At 38.4% G+C, this 20580-nt stretch overlaps 1 protein-coding gene across 14 annotated transcripts in view; it reads left to right on the forward strand.

Annotated features, from left to right (window-relative positions):
* Positions 1–20580, forward strand: part of TTLL5 (tubulin tyrosine ligase like 5) — a 283931-nt gene that overhangs the window by 114183 nt on the left and 149168 nt on the right. For 11 of the 14 annotated variants that reach the window (XM_057732748.1, XM_057732753.1, XM_057732746.1 and 8 more), the window contains 4 exons: positions 1088–1215; positions 3740–3823; positions 4396–4797; positions 11408–11595. In XM_057732748.1, coding sequence (XP_057588731.1) covers positions 1088–1215; positions 3740–3823; positions 4396–4797; positions 11408–11595 — 802 coding nt within the window. The remainder of the gene's footprint in view (positions 1–1087; positions 1216–3739; positions 3824–4395; positions 4798–11407; positions 11596–20580) is intronic. The other 3 variants (XM_057732755.1, XM_057732757.1, XM_057732758.1) reach the window with 2 other exon arrangements.

Below are 20580 nucleotides of genomic sequence, written 5' to 3' on the forward strand. Positions count from 1 at the left end.
CTTCTATGAAGGGCCAAATAAAACACACTGACAGGCAGAGGCAGTTGTCCATTTGCACCCTCAGCTTTAGATCTTTATGGTTTCTTGAAGTACTTATCTGGTAGCCCTTTGCTACTTTGGGGTTTACTCTGAGATTCACAGGAGCAGTTTCCGAGGTTGTCATTACAGTGTATTCTGAAGATGGGATATAGGTTCTTTGTAATAATGCAGGAATATTTTGCTTATTTGAAGGCCACTTATCTGGAACATAGCCAGGCTCCAGGAAAAAAATACAGACGGCCATTAAGAAGCTGCTATACATTTTACAAAATCCATGCATAATATGTATATTGGAAGAATTTTTGGACCCTTATCTGTTTCCTTATACTTTCCATTTTGTGGATGTTCGTAAAAAGTGCATATAATTTCAGTATTTGAAGTGACCTAGAGACCATCTGGTTCAGTTTCTGTTGTATAGATGGTTAGGGAGATCTTCCTCGGTTACACCGGTGAGTTTCCTTATCTATAACAAAGTGGCTTCTTTAGCGAATATACTCCAGTTATCTAGAAGTGGGGTGGACAAACTGTCAAGGACCAGATAATAAATATTTCAGACTTTGTGAGCTACATGTAGTCTTTATAGCGTATTCTTCTTTAGAAATGTAAAAACCATTCTTCACTGGGAGCCATACAAAAACAGGCCGCTGCTCAGGTTTGGCCTACTGTCTATAGCTGGTCGACCCCTGATTTAGAACATAGCTATCCAATAGAACTTTATGTGTTGTAGCTACTGAGTACTTGAAATGTAGCTAGTGTAACCAAGGGAATGAATCTTTAATTTTAATTCATTTAAATCTAAATAGTCACAAATGACTAGTGGCTACCATACTGGACATGCAGATCTAGAAAATTCACTATGAAATGAATGAAACCTTGTCAATCTTTAAATTTTTCAGACTGCTTCATTTATATTCCTTTTCAACCATCTATTAATAGGGAGTTTTCATCTTCCTCTTCTTCAACTTACTCCATGTCCATAATAAAATCTGGTGGAAAGATTTTCCAGAACACCTTCCTGTGCTGACCATACTTTCTCTCCCCATTTCAGTGAGGCTGAACTGGAAGAGGTGTTGACTTTTTATACCCAAAAAAACAAGTCTGCAAGTGTCTTCCTGGGGACTCACTCAAAAAGTTCTAAAAACAGCAACAGTTTTTCTGATAGTGGGGCAAAGGGTGGTAAGTATGTTGGTTAATTAATGAAAAATAAGAACAAGGGAAAAAATGAGATGTGCAAAGGAGAACCAAAAATAATGTGTTGCCTAAGCACTGATGGACTCCAAGGTGGTAAAATTTTGCAGGATGGGGATGAGGAGGCCTTATATTTTACAGTGTGGGGGTTGGGGATGAGGAGCAGAAGAGGAACATGGTCTAATTTTTTTTTTTTTTTTTTTTTTTCATGAAAAGTAACAACAGAGAGCTGTTTTCAAGACAAGCTAACTAATAGCTAACATTTAGTTAGCACTCAAATTACTGTCTACTGGACGTGATCTTATTTTTTTACTTCCAAAAACCATATGGAGTAGTTGCTATTATAAAACTTCTCTACAGATGAGGAAACAGAGCTGAAAGAGACAGAGTAACTAGCTCAAGGGTGCCCTGCACCATATAGTAGAACAGGAATCTGAACTTTAATCTGCCTGACTCAAAGCTTCTGCTCTTAATCTCTGCTCTTCTGCCTCTCCTAATGATTATTTCTCACTCTTGTTAAGTTTTTTTGGTTCCTTCAGCTCATCAGCATTTGCATTTGGGCTAGGAGAATTCTTTGTTGTGTGGGACTATGCCATACCTGGTGGGATGTCTAATATCCTTAGTCCCAAGCCCTAAATGCTGCTGTCTTCCTTCAGTCATTGTGATAACCCAGTGTTCCCATGCATTTCAGAAATTTCTCACTGCTGGGGAACTCCATGATTGAGGATTTTGGAATTGATGTCGACCAAACTATCTAGCCCATGTCATATGATCAAAAAATAGCAGCGCTGCTCAGTTATAAACAAAGCATGGGCTTCAAGTGTAAGATTCATTTAAAATATAGGTAGAAGCCTAAGACATAGATAATCAATATACTAATTTTATAGTATGCTAACCACTAGATTCAAAGATGTAGACTTCTTTGCTACTCTTAAGGCTATCGTAGTCTAATGTGGAAAGAGCCAGGAAAATTGGTCATTTAAAATGTAGAGTGAGTTTCCGCAAGGACGCGGTATTAATGTTTTAAAAACTGGTTAGCTTCAGGGGCTAGTCTACAAAAGTCTGTTTAGCTCACTGTTTAATTGAAGTAGTGTATTGGTAGAAATGCTTCTGATTCCAGCTCTTCTGCGAGCTTTCCTAACTTATCCAGGTTCTAAAGCTAGTTTATTCATCTGTTCATTCATTCCTTCCCCATATTTTTAATGAACACATATTATGTATCAGACATTGTGATAGTTGCTAGAGATACAGGGACCATAACTGTCACAGTTCTTGACTTTATAATACTTATTGTCTGCTGGATGAAGGTGGGTGAGTAAATATAGGAAGAAGGTTGGTAGAATCTCTGAAAAGATCCTCTAACAGTGTTGGGGAAGGGAGACTGAGGAGTTTTTGTAATGGGGTTGGGGTAGGGAAAAGCATGCTGACTTAGGGAGATGAGGTCCTAACTTGGCATTCAGGTAGTAACTTCTCCCCTGGTAGTAATGGGGAAGCCCTAACAGCACATACAAGCGGCACCTATTTGTACAGATGGGTCCTCGGAAATTCTGGGGTTCATGTGTTAAGGACTGCCTTTACATAATAACATCTGTACCTAGCAATACCAATCAAAAATAACTAGAGGGGCAGTAGGAAGGCCTCAGTCAAGGGAACAACATTATGACACTTGATAGTATCTGGACTCTTTTCAAACATGAGCAAGCAAATGTGTGACAGTATTACCATTGCTGGTGGTGATGGAGAGAAGAGAATTTATGTCCTTAATTCTTTCATTCTGAGAGATGATCTGTAAAATGACCTTTCTTAAGTTTTTGTACGAACCTGGCCCTTGAGAAAGATTTTTGGAATATTTCTCTAAGTATATGATTAACTCTGGCTGTTCTGTTTCAAAATTCTGTAGTAGAAAAAAAAAACTAATTTATTACAGTGGAAATTTATTTTATTGGAGTGATTTTGTTATTGAATGTACTGACCAATCTATCTAATAAGCACACTCACTCAGCTTATTCAAGTAAAACTGAGGGGATTAAGATATATAGCTGTTGTAGTATCCAGGTATCATGCCAACAAATATCAGGGCTGTTTCTTCTGTCTCTTGGCAGTTGCCTGCTCTGTATGTATTATGACTGCTTCGCTCCAGTGTGTACCGCCAACCAGTTTGGTCTCTTAGTTCCCCAAGTCTGAATCCTTGACAGAGGCATCTTACTGCCCTTACTTATTTTCTTTTCCAGGCATGTCCTGGCTTGTTGGCAGCCCATGGAGGCTGCCCTGGGTTTCCGTGTCTTTCCCTGGTTCAGTTGGGGCTGGATCTGGTTGGGAATCATTTGGTTGGTGGCCCATTCAACAGGGCTGTGGGCGTGCCCATCCTTGGAAAAGTGTGGTGAGAAATGCAGTGGTTCCTAGCATTGATCACTAGTTGTGTTATATTTTGGAAACAAAATTATGTGTAGAGCCATGCTCTAGCATTTGATTAGTAACAGAGCCTAAGCTCAGTATTTATTTCTTATTTCAGATCACCCTGAAACGATGGAAGAAGTGAAAATAAAGCAGCCCAAACAGCAACATGCAACAGAAATTCACTCTGATAAATTATCTCGTGAGTGACTTCAAACCTACGTAGATTTGCTGCTCTCTGATAGATCTCTAAATGAAAAAAAAAGTCATCAAATATTAAATGATTTTTGAGCATGTGACCTTACTCCATAAAGCTCCTTTTGTTTTTCCTTTTCCCTTAGAATTTCCTCTTATCTACTGATAGCCTATTATCCTTCCAAGGAATTTTTCACTTTCTTAATGTTTCAAATTCTGAGTGCTTTTTTTTTTCTAGGCGGGTGAAAATCAGAGGGAGAGGAGTTAGCTGTCATTACCAGAAACTTTGTCCTGATGCTCTAATGTTTGTAAAACACCTGCTCTGGTTGATGGAGGTAGTTCCAGCACCAGCTTTTAGAAAGGACTAAAAATAAAACTATTTGTATTTCCAGATTGTGTCAGTGGGCAAAATTCATTACATTTGTGATGAATACTCACCAAAGTTTGTACTTTTCATTGTGTCTGTTTCATGCTAAGATTATTTTGATGCTTAAAAATGTTTGCTTCATGTTTACATACAGAGTTTATATGTTAATTTTTCCTAAAATGACCTGTTTCTGTTCGTTTTTGTTTTCATAGGATTTACCACTTCAGCAGAAAAAGAGGCTAAATTAGTCTATACCAATTCTTCCTCTACTTCTTTCTCTGGTCCTGCTGCTACTCTTCTGCAGAAAAGTCCCAGCACCCATTTGTCATCTATTATTGCCACCTCTGACCTCTCACCAGGGCCAGGCCACCATTCTTCTTTATCTCAGATTCCTCCAGCTATCCCCAGCATGCCTCACCAGCCAGCAATCTTACTGAGCACAGTCCCTGACAGTGCTTCTCCCTCCATCCATCCTGGGACACAGAACGTACCAAGCCCCGCTGGCCTGCCACGCTGTCGATCAGGCAGTTACACCATTGGCCCCTTTTCCTCTTTCCAAAGTGCTGCACACATCTATAGCCAGAAACTGTCTCGTCCCTCTTCAGCAAAGGCAGGTGAGTGAGAAAATGAAAGGCAGTCTGCAATGTCAGCTCCTCCCCAGCCCCAGTTAAAAAAGAATGTCATCTCTTCCCTTGGCCTTTTCTTTTGAAAGGTAAAGGGACACAGGCTGCCTAGTTCTTTTTTTTTTAATTTATTATTTTTTAATTTAATTTTTTATTTTTTGGCTGCACGCAGGCTTTACGTAGTTATGGAGAGTGGGGGCTACTCTTCATAGCTGTGTGCGGGCTTATTGCAGTGGCTTCTCTTGTTGCGGAGCACGGGCTATAGGCACTCAGGCTTCAGTAGCTGTGGCACATGGGCTCATTAGTTGTGGCTCACGGGCTCTAGAGCACAGGCTCAGTAGTTGTGGCACACGGGCTTAGTTGCTCCGCAGCATGTGGGATCTTCCTGGCCGAGGGCTGGAACCCATGTCGCTTGCATTAGCAGGTGGATTCTTAACCACTGTGCCACCAAGGAAGCCCAGGCTGCCTAGTTTTGATGTGACTAAGGAAGAGTCTTGCATCTGATCCAGTGGCACTCATTCACTGATAAGAAAATGAAACGACTTCTTTTAGGTGCTGGCGATAAAGAGATGAAGAAGACAAAGCTTCTACTTACTGGGAGCTTACAGTGTAGTGAAGAGATAATTGTGATATTTGGCTTCTTATCGTTGAGTTGTAAGTGTTCTCTATATATTCTGGGCACAAGTCTCTTGCCACATACATGATTTAGAAGTATTTTCTCTCATTCTGTTGATTGTCATTTCATTTTCTTGAAGCACAAAAGTTTTTAATTTTGATGAAGTCTAATTTATTTTTTCTTTTGTTGCTTGTGCTTTTGGTATCAGATCTGAAAAACTATTGCCTAACCCAGGGTCACAAAGATTTATATGTATGTTTTTTCTAAGAATTTTATAGTTTAGGTCTTTTATCCATTTTGATACAATTTTTGTATATGGTCTGGCATAAAGGTCTTAACCTCTTTTTTTTGCATGTGGATATTCAGCCCCAGCAGCATTTGTTGAAAGAGTATTATTTCCCTGTTGAATTGTCTTGGCACTCTTGTCAAAAATCATTTAATCTTAAATATAAGGGTATACTTTTGGAATCTCCACTTATCTTGTATATCTGCCCTATGCCAGTACCACATTGTCTTCATTACTATAGCATTGTAGTAAGTTTTGAAATCACCAAGGGTGATTCTTTCATCTTTTTTCTTCTTTTTCATATTGTTTAGGCTATTCTGGATCTCTGCCATTTTCGTAAGAACTTTAGGATTGGCTTGTCAGTTTTTGCAAAAATAGGCAGATAGAATTTTGATAGGGATTGTGTTGAATCCATAGATTAGCAAGTATCTTAACATTGGTCAAGTTTGTAAACATCTGAGTAATCTCCATGTTAAAGTGAGTTACAGTCAAGCTATGTTTTATAAATAGCCAATCTGTATTTCTTAATCAGTATCTGATTTCAAATGAAACGGATATTATAATATGGAGCTTGAATCAGAGATATTAAAAGGTCTACTTTAATAATTCATAAATATGAATATGTACATATATGTGTGTTTGTGCTAATTCTGAATGATTTATTCTTATGATTTAATCTTCGAAAATCAATAATAGTTATGTTCTGGTTTAAACTTTTTCTCCCATGTGAACTTCAGTAAGGTCTGTGTCTCCATTACCTTGTTGTTATCATCAAAACTTCTTTTTTAAACCTTCCCTTTTTCATACCTTTCCCAGAGGAGAATAGGAACAGAAGAAGCTAGTCAGTTCAAAAATATTTCCTAATTTCCGTTGTGATTTCTTTCTTGACCCATGGATTGTTTATAGGTATATTGTTTAATCTTCACATAGAGGCATTCTCTATTTTTTGTAATTGCCTATTAGCTTATTTCCACTGTGGTCAGAGAACATATTATGAATGGCTTAAACAGTAGTAGACAGCAATATATAGTTGACAACAATTATAGCCTGTAAGTGATTGGAGTCAAATTTTTCTGTGGCGATTGAATAGTTTGGGAATAAGATTAAGATGTTATTTAAATTTAGACTTTTTCAAAATAAATGTACAGCATCAAGTTTCAAAGGTCACCACCGAAAAAATTAAAATATGGAAATTTAAACATGTAGGGAGAAGAAAAATGGATTGGGCTAGGGGAAACACCCACAAACATAGAAGCACAAAAACACGGAGCTTAGAAAATACAAGAAATGGAAACTTAAAAGACGGTAAACCAAGTCCTAATATATCAAGAATCAAATAAATTTAAGTGGGTTGAATTGGTTAGAAGAGTGTCAGATTGAATTTTTAAAAAATCTAACTGTATGTTGTTTAACAAAGAAAGACTCTGTAAAGACCATGTAAAGATAAGGACATGGAATGGTTGAAAGTAAAAGGATGAAGAAAGAAATACCATGTAAATACCAACCAGTAGTGGTGCTAATATATGCTAACTTAATTTAGCATTTACTAGCTTATATTAGCCTTTAAGAGGTAAAATTTTCCTAACAGATACAGTGAGTAATTACATAAAGCAGAAAGTTCAGTTCAGCAGGAAGATAAAACAGTTCTAAGTGCACCTAACAAAATAACCCCAAATAAATAAAACAAAAATTGATACAAGTACATGAGGAATCTACAAATCCACTGTCTTAGTGGGAGGTTTCCACATATTTCTATCCATTATTAATAAACAGATTTTGTAAATCAGCAAAGATAAAGAGAATTTGAACAAGATGATAAGCTTTATCTATTGCTCATTCATAATACCTGTACCCAATAATTAGAGAAAACACCATCTCAAGCACACATGGTTTATTTATAAAAACCAGTCATGCCCTACATAATAAGACAACAGATTTCAAAGAATCGGTATCATACAGCCACATTCTGTGTCCACATGCAATTAAATTGAATGTCGATAACAACGATACATAACAAATCCTTATGTATTTCAAAATTTAAAAGAGTCAAAGAAGAGATCATAATGAAAATAAATGTAAAACTATTAGAAAAATGAAAAACTAATGAAAAAACTTCATGTTCAAATGTGTGGAGAGCAGTGATAAACAGTATTTGGAGGAAAATTTACTGCCTTAAATGCTTCTGTTTGAAAAGAAGAAAGGCTAAAAATTAATGTGCTAAATATCTGATTTCAGATGTTATAAAATCAGCAATATTATAAATCTAAATAAAGGAGAAAGAAAAAGAAGATCAAAGACAAGAGTAAAAATTACAGAATTCAAAAATACAGTAGAGAAAATATCAAAGCCAAAAGTTCTTTGAAAAGCCTAAGAAGGTGGACAAACCTCTGGTGAGACCAGTCAGGAAAAGAGAGAAGACATGGATAAGTGAATAAAGAATGAAAAGCAGAAAAAACAAATGTAGTATTGATGACAAAAATATTAGAATACTATTAACCACAGTATTCCAATAAAGTTGAAAACCATGCAAAATGGATAACAGCTACAAAAGTATAGCATAAGCAAAATTGGTTCAAGAAGATGAAGAAAGCCCGAATGGTCCTGTAACTATTAAAATAACTTATACAGTAGTTAAAAATCTCACAAAGAAAACTTGAGACTTAGATGGTTTTATAGCTAAGTTTTGACAGTCTTTCACGGGAAAGATAATTCCAATCTTAAATTCTTCTAGAGCATGGAAAAAGAGACAATAATAATAGCCCTGTGTGGCTAGCTTAATCTTGATAACAGAACTAATTAAGGACAGTATTAGAGAGGGAAATTACACACCAGCTTCATTTATGAACACAAATGCAAAAATTCTAATCAAAATATGAGCCAGCCACACCTAGCAACATATGAAAGAGATAAGATCCCATGAACGAGTTTATCCAAGGAATACAGGAGAGGTTTAACAGTAGAAAATCGATAAATGTTGTTTGTCACATCGGCAGATTAAAGGAGAAAAAGTGTATTCATCATTTTAGTAGATACAGAAAAAGAATTTGATAAAATTGTGTACTCATTCGTGATAATAACTCAGCACACCAGGAAGAGAAGAAAACCCTTTTAATTAAAAAAGGGTATCTGCCAAAATCTCACAAGAGATATCAGTGTAAATGGGGAAATGTCAAAAGCATTCCATTTAAGGTTAAGAGCAAGAAGAGGACGCCCACTCACATTGCTTCTATTCAGTGTTTTACTGGAGGTCAAGAGCCAGTATAATAAGACAAGAAAAAGAAATTAAAAGCATAAGCATCAAAAGGGAGGAAATAAAATGTATTTATTTACAGATAATACGTTATCTACATAGAAAACTGAAAATAAGCTACAGATACATTCGTGGCATTAAGTGCATTCACGTTGCTGTACAACCACATCACCAAGAAAACAATGTGCATAAAAACTATAAGCTATCTAGGGATAAATTTAGGAAAGGCTTTTATAAGGGCATTTAATTTATAAGACTTTGTTGAGAGACAGAGAAAACCTAAATAAAGAAATAAATAGAATATGCATGGATAGGAAGACTTAATATCATAAATGTTTCATTTCTCATCAAATTAATCTCTGGATTCAATGCAGATTCCAACCAGAATCTCACCATTTTTGTTGTTGTACTTGACAAGCCTATTCTAAAATGATAATGGAAAGGCAAAAGACCAAGGATAGTGAGAACTTACTGAAGAAGAGAAAAAGGTGAAGGAGTATCTTATTAAGAATATAAAGATATGATCATTAAGAAAATATAGTGTTGGGAAACATATAAAGTGACTGGTGGAACAGAATAGAAATTTGGAAGCAATCATACAGATAGATGAAACTTTGATATATGACAGATGGCATTGCAGATAGTGGAGAAGGGTGCATTTCTCAGTAAATGGTGCTAGGATAATTGGTTATCATATATAGGAAAAAAAGTGAAATTAGAGCCCTACCTCATACTGTCCATGTAATCAATTTCAGGTGCAAACTTTAAACTTCTAGAATAGAGTAAGGGAGACCATCTTTAATATCTTATTGTAGGAAACAAAAGTAAAAAAAGCAAGATTCACTCAATAAGAAAAAGAGAACCCAATAGTGGTATCAGAAAAGAGGTAACGTGTTCAAATTATTATTAATCAGATGAATATAAATGAAGACTGCAGTGAGATTCTATACCCTCTTAAAGGAGGGAAAAATTAGGATACTTGCCAATACTAAGTGTCGGAGGGGATGTGGATCAGTGGGAGCACTTATATTTTGTTTGTGGTAGCATAAAACATACCATTTTGTTGTTATCACATAAAGTTGACAATTCACATACTCTGTGACTCAGCCTCTAGCCATATACACAAAAGTGGTTCTTCCACATGTGCACCAGGACATGTATGCAAAAGTGTTCACAACTGCACTGTTTGTAACAGCAAGAAGCTTGAAATAGCCAAAATAGCCATTAAATGAGGGAATAGAAAAATAAGTTGTAGTGTATTTCCAAAATGGAATACCAAGCAGCAGGTAAAGTTAGTGGATTTCAGCTATACTTAGAAAGGATAAATCTTGGAAGTATGGTATTGAGTAACAAAAGCAAGTCCCAGGAAATTACTACAGTAAGATACCATTTTTATAGAGCTCAGATACAAACAAAATTAACTGTATTTTGTTTAAGTATGCATACACACACAAACACACACAGAGAAAGAATAAAACTATGTTTTAAAAAAAGAAGGGGGTGAATGATAAGGGGAGATTAAGGATGAGGAGGAATACATGGGTTGATACATGTTAATGTGACTCTTGAGTTGGGTAGTCAGTTCATTATAATATGTTTTATGACTTCTACATCTATTGTAAATAGTATTTTGTATGTGCCAAATAATATAATAAACAGGAAAAAATATAGATTTTTTTAAGAAGCCATGTCACCAAATTGTATATAAAGAATGATCATGGTTATATAAGCATTAAGATGACAGAAATGAAACACATTACACTGTTTCCACTTTTCTAGGTTTTTAATTTTTGTTTCAATGGGTTGTGTGACTTTTATTATAGAAAAAATATGAACCTTGATTTTATATTAAATAATTTCTTTTTGCCAGAATTTCAGTGCTCAGAAATAATAGAATTCTGTGATATTATAGTTGACAGAAGAAAATTGAAACCTGAAAGGAAAATCAGTTGAACTTTGATAATATAGGATTATGACTGATTTTCCAAATATACTCAGTGTTGCTTTTATCCTTCTTTGCTTTTTGAGCTTTGTAAGAAGGATTGTGGATGATTTGACAGTGGATGCTGTAAACTACTAAGTACAGTCACATAACAAGAAAAACAAGAATTATATAATGAGTTTCAAGGCTACACTTTTTTATTCATTAATTCTGGGATCGGTTGCTTCCCGCTACATATAACAAAAATGTTTTTTTTTGTGAAGGATTCATAGTATGCAGAAACACAGTAATAAATGCATGTTAACAGTTTGGTGGTAGAAGGAGCTTCCAGGGTATGATAAGGATTTATTTTTACTTTTGTGAGCATGTGAAGATAGTTGACTGCTCCTTATGTTGCCAGAGATCCCTAGGAGTCAGTAAAGTATCTGTTGGCCGAGATTTTGCTGTCACCATCCTCAGTTTTTCAGGGCTTTTTTCCTAAGTGGATAAAAACTTTTCTCTTTTTAGCAGGTTCATGCCATCCAAACAAGCAGCATTCAGGAGTACCCAAAACACAAAGAGAGGGAGAAGATGGTTCTTCACACAGCAAACGGTACAACCCAAGCATGGTTACTGCTGAACTGCAGCGGCTAGCCGAGAAGCAGGCGGCCAGGCAGTATTCTCCATCCACTCACATCAGTCTCCTCACCCAGCAGGTATGGCTCGTCTGGGGTGTCAAAGAGCTCTTTGGACCAGTGGATCGGATTAACTACAGGGTACTCTGTCCTTCCCTGTCTTTATTAATACCCATATGCTGATGCTTGTCAAATGAGTGTTAGCTGGTTTCGAGCTAAAGAATTAAAGCGTTCCTCTTTAGCTTTAAAGAAAGGGTTTCTGTCACAGGTATTGCAAAGTTAAGTCTACTGCTAGCTATGATGTACTCACTTCATGGGTAAATAGACTTGAATGGTCAGCTGTAAATATACTTTTGAAGGATCTTTAAAAATAACTTATTTCTTTGGTAAAATTTTCCAGTGAGTTCTAGTCTGATAAATCTTTTTACCAGAATGCCATAATGTTACCTTTTACGTTTTTTGTTTGTTTGTTTGTTTAAACTGTACTGCCTTTCATTTCATGATGTCAGGATCTTTTCTGGGCGCTGATTAATAAATTATTTCGTACACCCTCATCCAGCACATATCATTCTCCCCATTTTACAGATGGGGGAAACTAAGGCTGAAATAAGTCATGTAGTCAGGGTCATCCGGCAAACTTGATGGATACCAGGATTTTGACTCTCAGTCATATATACACTGACAAGCTTACAACTCAGTGAAGTTAGATGAAACTTTTAAGAACTGTGGGACTCTTTTTACCCTTCTTACTGTTTATCACTGTGGTATTTAACTGGAAGTAGAAGCCATATGTTTCCTCTTCCTTAATGCAAAACGGCATCAAAGTCCTCCAAAGGAATTATTCTAACTCCACAGTTATATTTTGCTGTATCTTCACGGTGTCATGTTCCTTAATTGGTGGCAACTCTAGTGATAAGTCTAGAAGAAAGTGAAGCTGTAGATTACTTCAAGTGCATGTTAAAAGTAGGCAACACAGTGCTCCCTGGTGGTGCCCTACTTTTCTGTGTAAAATTTTGGGCCATAATTCAAAGTAAGCCTTAGCTTTACTTCAGCCTCATCCCAGAGTGTGAGGTTGTAATTTTCTTTTTCACATCCCTAATAGTTTGAAGGGAGTAGATAAGGAAGCCTAATGTGAATTAGGAAGCGAAGAATCTTATATGGGCAGTGTTGAGACTTGAAGGGAGTTAATAGTTAGATTTTAGTGACAGAATGATGGGGAAAGGAAATGGAATATCATGGCCATGATACAATGGGAAGGAATTGTGAAATGTGAAGTGGCTATGAGGAAGGGAGAGGGCCAGCGATCTGCTACAATTTTTTTTTTATTGGGTCACTGACTAGAGTATATGGTTCCAATTTTTAATGAGCAACTAGAAGCACCAAGACATTAAGAAACTCTCTTTGCAATTATAGTAAAAAAGCATAGCCAATGTTAGTGTTTACATAGTTTCACCTCTTGTCATTTGCTAGACTGCAAAGCTTGCCAAAATGAAAGGATCCTTATCCTGTGGGGTTCCAAGGTGATTGTGTCCTTACTGGAAAGTCATTCCCCTTCCGTCTGTCTTTCTCAGCGAAGAATTTCGGTGCCAGTGAATTAAAATTCCGTCAGTCTTCTTTTCATAGGGATCTGAACTCACCATTAGATGTCAGTCTTAACTATTAGAGCCTTGGGAATAAATAGGGTAGTTAGTCTTGGTGCACTAGTGAGGGAGGGGCTGTAGTATGTCACAAGCAGGGTGGAGTGGTGGGGAAAGGGCTGGCTTAGCCATCTAAAAGCCCTGCTTTCTGCTACGCTTATCAGCTGTGTGATCTTGGACAGTTCATTCCACTGCTGTCAGCCTCAGGGTCTTTATTTGTTCAGGAGGAAAGTACAACAGCGTCACAGAGATCGTAGGCAGAAGCCTCTCTGTGACGTCTGAATGCCGTGTATTTGGGAAAGATTGCTATTTCAATCATAAAAGGCTTTTAATAATGAATGGTTTCCAGTTTGATTTGAAATCAGTTTTTGGGTAAAATATTGTGTTACCAAAATGAATGTTATTAGTGAAAAGGTCAAGTATGTGTTCTTTGTGTTCTTCCCCTTTGAAGAAGGAGATTAATTCCTTAATTTGGAATTTGGGAAGTTCTTCTTTTGTTTTTTTTTTTTTCTGGTAAATAATAACATGTTACAATGGCTTAACAAGGGCCCTGGGACACCTATTTACTAGCCACTTCCTTTTACTCCCAGCTGAGTTTGCAAGACAGTGCCTTGGTTCTTTAGTCACTGAGGCAAGCGATAGGGTGTCTGTGGTTCTAGTGAGAGGCGGGCATCCAGACAGAACGTGCTGAAAGCTCTGCTCTCCTTTGGACTTCGGGTGTGAAACCTTCATCGCAGCTCCGCCAGAAACAGCTCCGTGTCCAGTAATCACTTGAAATGGTTTTTATTTCCTCTTACCTGTGATTACTTCCTTATTTTCAATCCCTATTTTGTGTTTGTGTTTTCTTTTTTTCATATATCCAATATGGTTAATGAATATTTTCTTTCCCCATCCCCTTTTTTGATTGGCTGTATTTATTCATTCTCTTGTTTTATTGTTTGTTAATTGGTTATCGTCTTGTTTAATCTTTGCTACTTCCTTCCTTCTGCTTTCCCTAGCTTTATTTTGTTATTTTCTCCCAATTTCTGGAATTGGGTACTTCATTTATTTTCACTCATCTCTTGTTTTTTTGTTGTATTTAAAGCCATGGATTTTCCTCTGAGTATTGCTTTCATTGTATTCCATAAAACCTAATATAGCTTTACATTGCTTTTCTGGGCAAGGTGTTAAGAGACCTTCCACTAGAAAAGATATGCTGATTTTAAATTATTTGTGCTATTTTGGAAGATGAGTATAAAAAATTGAAATTTGGGACTTCTTTGGTGGTCCAGCGGTTGGGACTTTGTGTGTCAACTGCAGGGGGCATGGGTTCGATCCCTGGTCAGGGAACTAGGATCCTGCATGCCATGTGGCATGACCAAAAAAAAAAAAAAAAAAGAAAAGAAAAAAATGAAATTTGAGGGAATTTCTGAAAAATCACTTTATTTTGTTTATGATTTCAACTACTTGCCCATTAAAGCTTTTAGTGGCATTCTCCATAAAACTTTTTATTCAAATGTATTCTTTTAAGTTGTTCATTCAAAAACATTTTATTACACTCTTAAGAGTGTTCCAGGCCTTGGTACTAGGCCACAGGGAGGATATAAGACATAGACGTCAGCATGAAATAACTCACAATCTGGTGAGGGTGACAGCCACATAAACACATGATAGTGCTAGCGTGGAACATGCAGAGATGTTTCTAGGGAATAACAAAACCACCAAAGGGTACCTAACCCAGCCTGTAGGTTGGGGTGGGAAGGCCAAAGCAGCCTTCTTGGAAGAGGTTACACCTACGCTGAATCTTAAGGGTGGGCAGGTTGGTGGCAGAAGAAGGGTAGGGCAGGTTCCAAAATAAAAGCTAGCGTGTGTGTATGTGGGGAAACAGAAAGCTGGTGGTTAGTGGTGTTGGAGGATAGGGAGCAGCTGGGTTGGAAGCTGGAGGAGAAGACAAGGGCTGATTCAAGGAGAGCTTTGAATGCCCTGGGAAGGAACTCGCTCTTATCTCATAGATGACTGGGAGCCACGGAGACAAATGGGCCTTGCCTTTTAGCTGCGTCACTTAGGTAGCTGGGAGGAGGATGGATTGCAGGATAAAGCAGTCTTCCCCTTTTCCTCCCTGCTCACTGGTGAAGATGCTGAGGCACAGTGAATTAGCCAAAAGAAAAAAAAAACAAAGTACTCTGACAACCCCAAAATTTGATAATAAAACTTTGAGTTACCCAGAATTGCCATTGGAGGCTAGATTCTTAAGAATTTGTATGGCTAAAAACAGAACCTCATTTATTTTGTAATTACTTTGACTGTTTCTGCTATGATTTAACTTTATTTATAGCCTAAAACATATGAGAATATTGAAATTTCCCTGCCACACGAAGTGGCCACCATGGCCACTTTGGAAGTGTTTGTATATGCTCGAAATACAGAGACATGTGTTCTTAACATATGATTATTCAACAAATCCCTAACAAATTTGAGCAGAGAGCGGGTCAAACTTAGTTCTTTCCCTTGGCACATGGTTATCTTTAGGGGCTGGGATCTTTTGGAAATCGTACATCCCGGAAAGCAGGGTTTTCCAGAAGCATCTTTTGCTTGTCGGGGAGAGTGCTGTGGTAGCTGAGGGAGGCTGGAGTAGTGCTCAATTGTGAGGTCTCACTACCTCTGCCTCAACAGTGCCGGGAGAGGTATGCTTTACAGCTGCAGCCCTCAGCACACATAGAAGTAGTCCTTTGTGGTTACTGCTGTCAGTGAACAGAAGAATGTGGCGAAGTAACCCAGCTCCGCGGTGAGGAGAGGGAGGCAGAGGGAGCGCTGGCCTCTCTGTGCGGGCCAGTGTGAGATTGCAGGACCCAGCTATCATTAGGAGCAGCGCCAGCTCTTCCAGCCTGGGAGTTTAATCAAAGGAATAACAGCAGACCACCCAGGCGAGGGCTCCGACGCTAGCGAATGTGCTGTGTCAGGCTCTGTTCCCTGGCCAGCCCGTGCCCGGGATGTGGCCAGGCCTCCTGGAAATGTGCTGACAGATACATAGGAGGGAGGAGATGCTTTTTGCTTCTCGTGTTTTTCATGTAGAGGGAGAATCGGAAAGAAAACCATTCAGTTTCTTTCCCCTTTTTCTCCTTACCCTGATACTTTTCCTTCCTAGTCCTAGAGAAGAGCATATGTTGAGATAGAGAACGTTTGTTCACACCACTTACTCATTCACTCTCACTCATGCCTTTGCAAAGGAATTCTTTTATCATTTCTTCTGCTTCAGAAGTTTCCACTGTGATTATGCTCATCTCTGCAGGGTCTGCAGTGGACCTCGAGTGCATCTCAATTTCAGAAATTTCAATTTGAAGGTGAAATCGGCAGAGAGGAAGCTAAATTGTGTGAAATGGTTACACCTGTTCTCTAGGTTTGGCGTCAGTGGCCCCCAGTTTATCACAAGCTTGGGCATTTGGCACTGGAAACTCTCTTCCTGCCTCCTTCGTGTATCTGGACACATTTGAACTACTGTACATTTTTGTTCTGATTTTGTAGTTTTTTCCCCAAGTCTAGCTTCTTTGGTTCTATATTTTTCCAGGTAGAAAAATTGTACTTCTTTGTACCATATACATTGCTTTTTACCATTTCTAGAAATAGAAAAGGGTAAATAGAAAAAGCAGAAGCTCTTGAGTCAGTGAGACCTTAACTTCCCTGTGCCTTGATTTTCTTCTCTGTCAAGTGGGGTGGTTTTAGTATCAAGATAATTCTCCTGGGTCTTTGTGCCTCCCTGCTCTAGGTCCTAGCTCTAGTTGATCCTAATTCCCTGTATCTTTTGAGGCTTTAAATCCCCAATTTCCCTAAGGTCCTTGGCCTACTGATGGTCTCTTACTCTAAAAGAGCCTTTCTTTTCTCTCACTGTTTTGACCAACTCTCTCTCAGAGGTCGCTGGTGACCTTGGAGTTGCCAGCTTCGGCCCCTGTTTTTAACCCTCACTCTCCTTTAGCACATGGCACGACCATTGACTCCCCCCTACCTGAAAACTTCCCTTAGCTTCTCCAGCCTTCAGTAATTCCTCTGAGAGCTCATCCTCTACTCCCCCCTGAAAAGCTAGATTCCATTTTCGACATTTTTTAAAGGGAGTTCAACTCGAGGATGGAGGATGCCTTAGAGGACTGGGACGGGGAGGGTGGGGGGGACTCGGAGGGTGGGGGGGGCGTCAAGGGAGGGAGGGAATACGGGGATATGGGTATAAAAACAGATGATTGAACTTGATGTACCCGCCAAAAAATAATAAATAAATAAATAAAATTTTTAAAAAAAGTTAAAAAAAAAAAGAAAATCTACAAACAGTAAATGCTGGAGAGGGTGTGGAGAAAAGGGAACCCTCTTGCACTGTTGGTGGGAATGTAAATTGATACAGCCACTATGGAGAACAGTATGGAGGTTCCTTGCAGAACTAAAAACAGAATTACCATATGACCCAGCAATCCCACTGCTGAGCATATACCCAGAGAATACCATCATTCAAAAAGACACGTGCACTCCAATGTTCATTGCAGCACTGTTTACAATAGCCAGGACATGGAAGCAACCTAAATGTCCATCAACAGATGAATGGATAAAGAAGAGGTGGTACATATATACAATGGAATATTACTCAGCTGTAAAAAGCAATGAAACTGGGACATTTTTAGAGACATGGATGGACCCAGAGACTGTCATACAGAGTGAAGTGAGTCAGAAAGAGAAAAACAAATATCGTATATTAACACATATATGTGGAATATAGAAAAATGGTACAGATCAACCGGTTTGCAAGGCAGAAATAGAGACACAGATGCAGAGAACAAACATATGGACACCAAGTGGGGAAAGCGGGGAGGGTTGGGGGGGGGAATGAATTGGGAGATTGGGATACCAAATTGTACACTCTAAATATATGCAGTTTATTGTATGTTAACTGTACCTCAATAAAAGTTCTTAAAAAAAGAGAAGAAGAAAAAAAAAAAAAGGCCACTGGGTATATAGACCCAACATATAGGACCTGACAACAGCAGAGTCTGATTAAAGAAGGGGCATCTGCTTCTCCCTGCTCTTCACAGGTATCCTCCAACACTCCTCTGAATTCCAGAGCTCAGCTGAACTTTTTCCCTCTCTGTAGTCTCCCCTTGGGTAAATTTTCTCTTCCCATAGCTTCGTCTAGTACTGTTCTGCAGATTTCTCCCAAATATGCATCTTTAGTTTGAGCTTGTTTGCCTGGTGTCATGTCCGGATTTCCAACTGCCTGCTAGACATTTCCATCTGACTCTATTACAGGGATCCAAAATAGCCAACTTATTTTAAACATGTTTTGAAAATATTCAAAAAATATTCGACATATCTAAAATCCATTTGTTTTCCTCCCCCTCCCCGCTCTGTATTAGCAGCCCTGCAGTTCCCCTAGGGAGTGAGTCGCGGAGCCTTTGAGGTATTATCATTTCTCTTTGCTTCCTCATCCTCTCCACATCCAGGCAGTTGCCAGTTCTTGTTGATTCTGACTCTATGATGTCTCTGATACATTCCTTCTCTGCTTCACTTTCACGTCTACTGTCCTGCTTAAGGACTTAATTACCTCTTGACTGGACAGCTACAGTTACCTCCTAAATGGTCTCCCGGCCATTCTCCTCTCTTCACCCTAGTCTTTGCTCTAAAGGAATCTTTCTAAATCACAAGTCTGATAATGATACTCCTCTGCTCAAGAATCTCGAAGGGACTTCCTGTTATCTTCAAGGTGAAGCCCCAACTGTTGAATATTATTCAAAGCCTTTATGTAGAATCTGGCTCCAGGCTCTTTCTCCAGCCTGTCTCCCTCGCATCACACATGTTTTTATGTAGCTCACCCAGAAGTTCTCTTAGTCTCCATGCCTTAGTTTATGCATCTTCTTATGGGAAACGTTCCCCAGTCACCGTATCTAACCGTTTGTGTTTGTCCAGGCTCAACAGAGTTGCCACTTCACTCGTACGCATGCCATTTTACTCGCCACACAGCAGTCTGTGTTTGTCCAGATAGCTGTCTTCTTTAATGGACAGTGAGTTCTTCGGAGGCAGTGTCCTTTGCTGCCTCAGAACCTGACTTCCAGGTAGTACTCAGTAAATATGCTGATTCTACTGGACTGTAAGGTACTTGATTAAGGATGGGGAGGTGACCATGTTCATTTTTTCATCAATTTTTTCCAGCCTGGTATATAGTGTGTATTCAACACATATTTTTTAAAATAAATAAGTGAATGAAGAACCCCCTGCTGCCCCAGCCAGAAGTCACCTTTCCATTGTCTATGTCCCTTTAGCCTTTCATTAGCCACTCTCTATAATAAATCTATTATTGTGATTTTTGCGTCTCTTCTTTCTGGTTTAGTTATAAACTATGTGATGGCAGCTCTTTCTAACCCATCACCCAGCACAGCAACCTTGCAGTTGGTCAGCACGTATCACATGGCTTGCTGAATTGAAAAGAATTTGTCTTCTGTGTTATGTTGGTTTTTATATTCTTTTAAAAAACTATTCCTCTTCCATTTTTTTTTGTTGACAATACTGCACCTGCCCTTCATAATAAAGTAGCTGACATTAGTTGACTGTCTGCTTTGTACTGGGCACTGTGCTAAATACTTTATATGCATTATGTCTTTAACCTTATGAAGCAGATATTCACTTTTTTTTTTTTACAGATGAAGAAAATAGCTGAAAGGATAAGTGACTCTGCTGAGGTCACACAAGTGGCAAGTGACCGCACCAGGACTCAAACCCAAGTCTCTCTGACGTCACACTCTTTCTGTCAGTGTTTTTCTGCCTCTTCCTATTTATAACAGAACTCTCACCTGTCATCAGACTGCAGCGATGGAGCTTACCACTGCTATAGAATTGTAGCTAAGCCATCAAATTATTTTGTAGTGAAGTCACCTTCAACATTGCACAGCCTTCTTAATCCCCAGCGTTGCAGTGAGAATGGCAGCCCCCATCGCCTCAAAAACTGAATGTATAAATTGGAAGCACTATAAAGGGATTTGGCCATCTAGTAGGGTTTTCCAGGAATATCTTTGGCAATTCTTGATCTGGAGCTCTTTCTAGATTTTGTAACACCAAGTGTCTATATGTGTATTATGTAAATAACAGCATTCAAGGGACAGGAAAGATACAACAGGAGAACTTGGTGCTAATGTAGCAGAACTGCAGACATTCCTTACTTTTCCTAAACCCTTTAAAAATGTGATTAACGTTTTAACTCTTATCTCCCAGTGATTAGAGTATAAATTTCTTGAGGTTCATGTTATCAGTATCTGAGAATTTATAAAGGAGTTGAAGCTGCCTTAAAACATGTTGGTGGTTGTGGCTAGTGATTTAATACCTGCTCAGGGAGTGCCCTTGGAAGGATGGTTAAAAACTAGCTGTTTAAGGATGATTCTTTTCATGTTCTTAATTGAATATATTCTCTAATATTAATCCAGTG

Source organism: Hippopotamus amphibius, chromosome 4 (genome assembly GCF_030028045.1).
Source record: "Hippopotamus amphibius kiboko isolate mHipAmp2 chromosome 4, mHipAmp2.hap2, whole genome shotgun sequence".
NCBI classification, from domain to species: Eukaryota; Metazoa; Chordata; class Mammalia; order Artiodactyla; family Hippopotamidae; genus Hippopotamus; species Hippopotamus amphibius.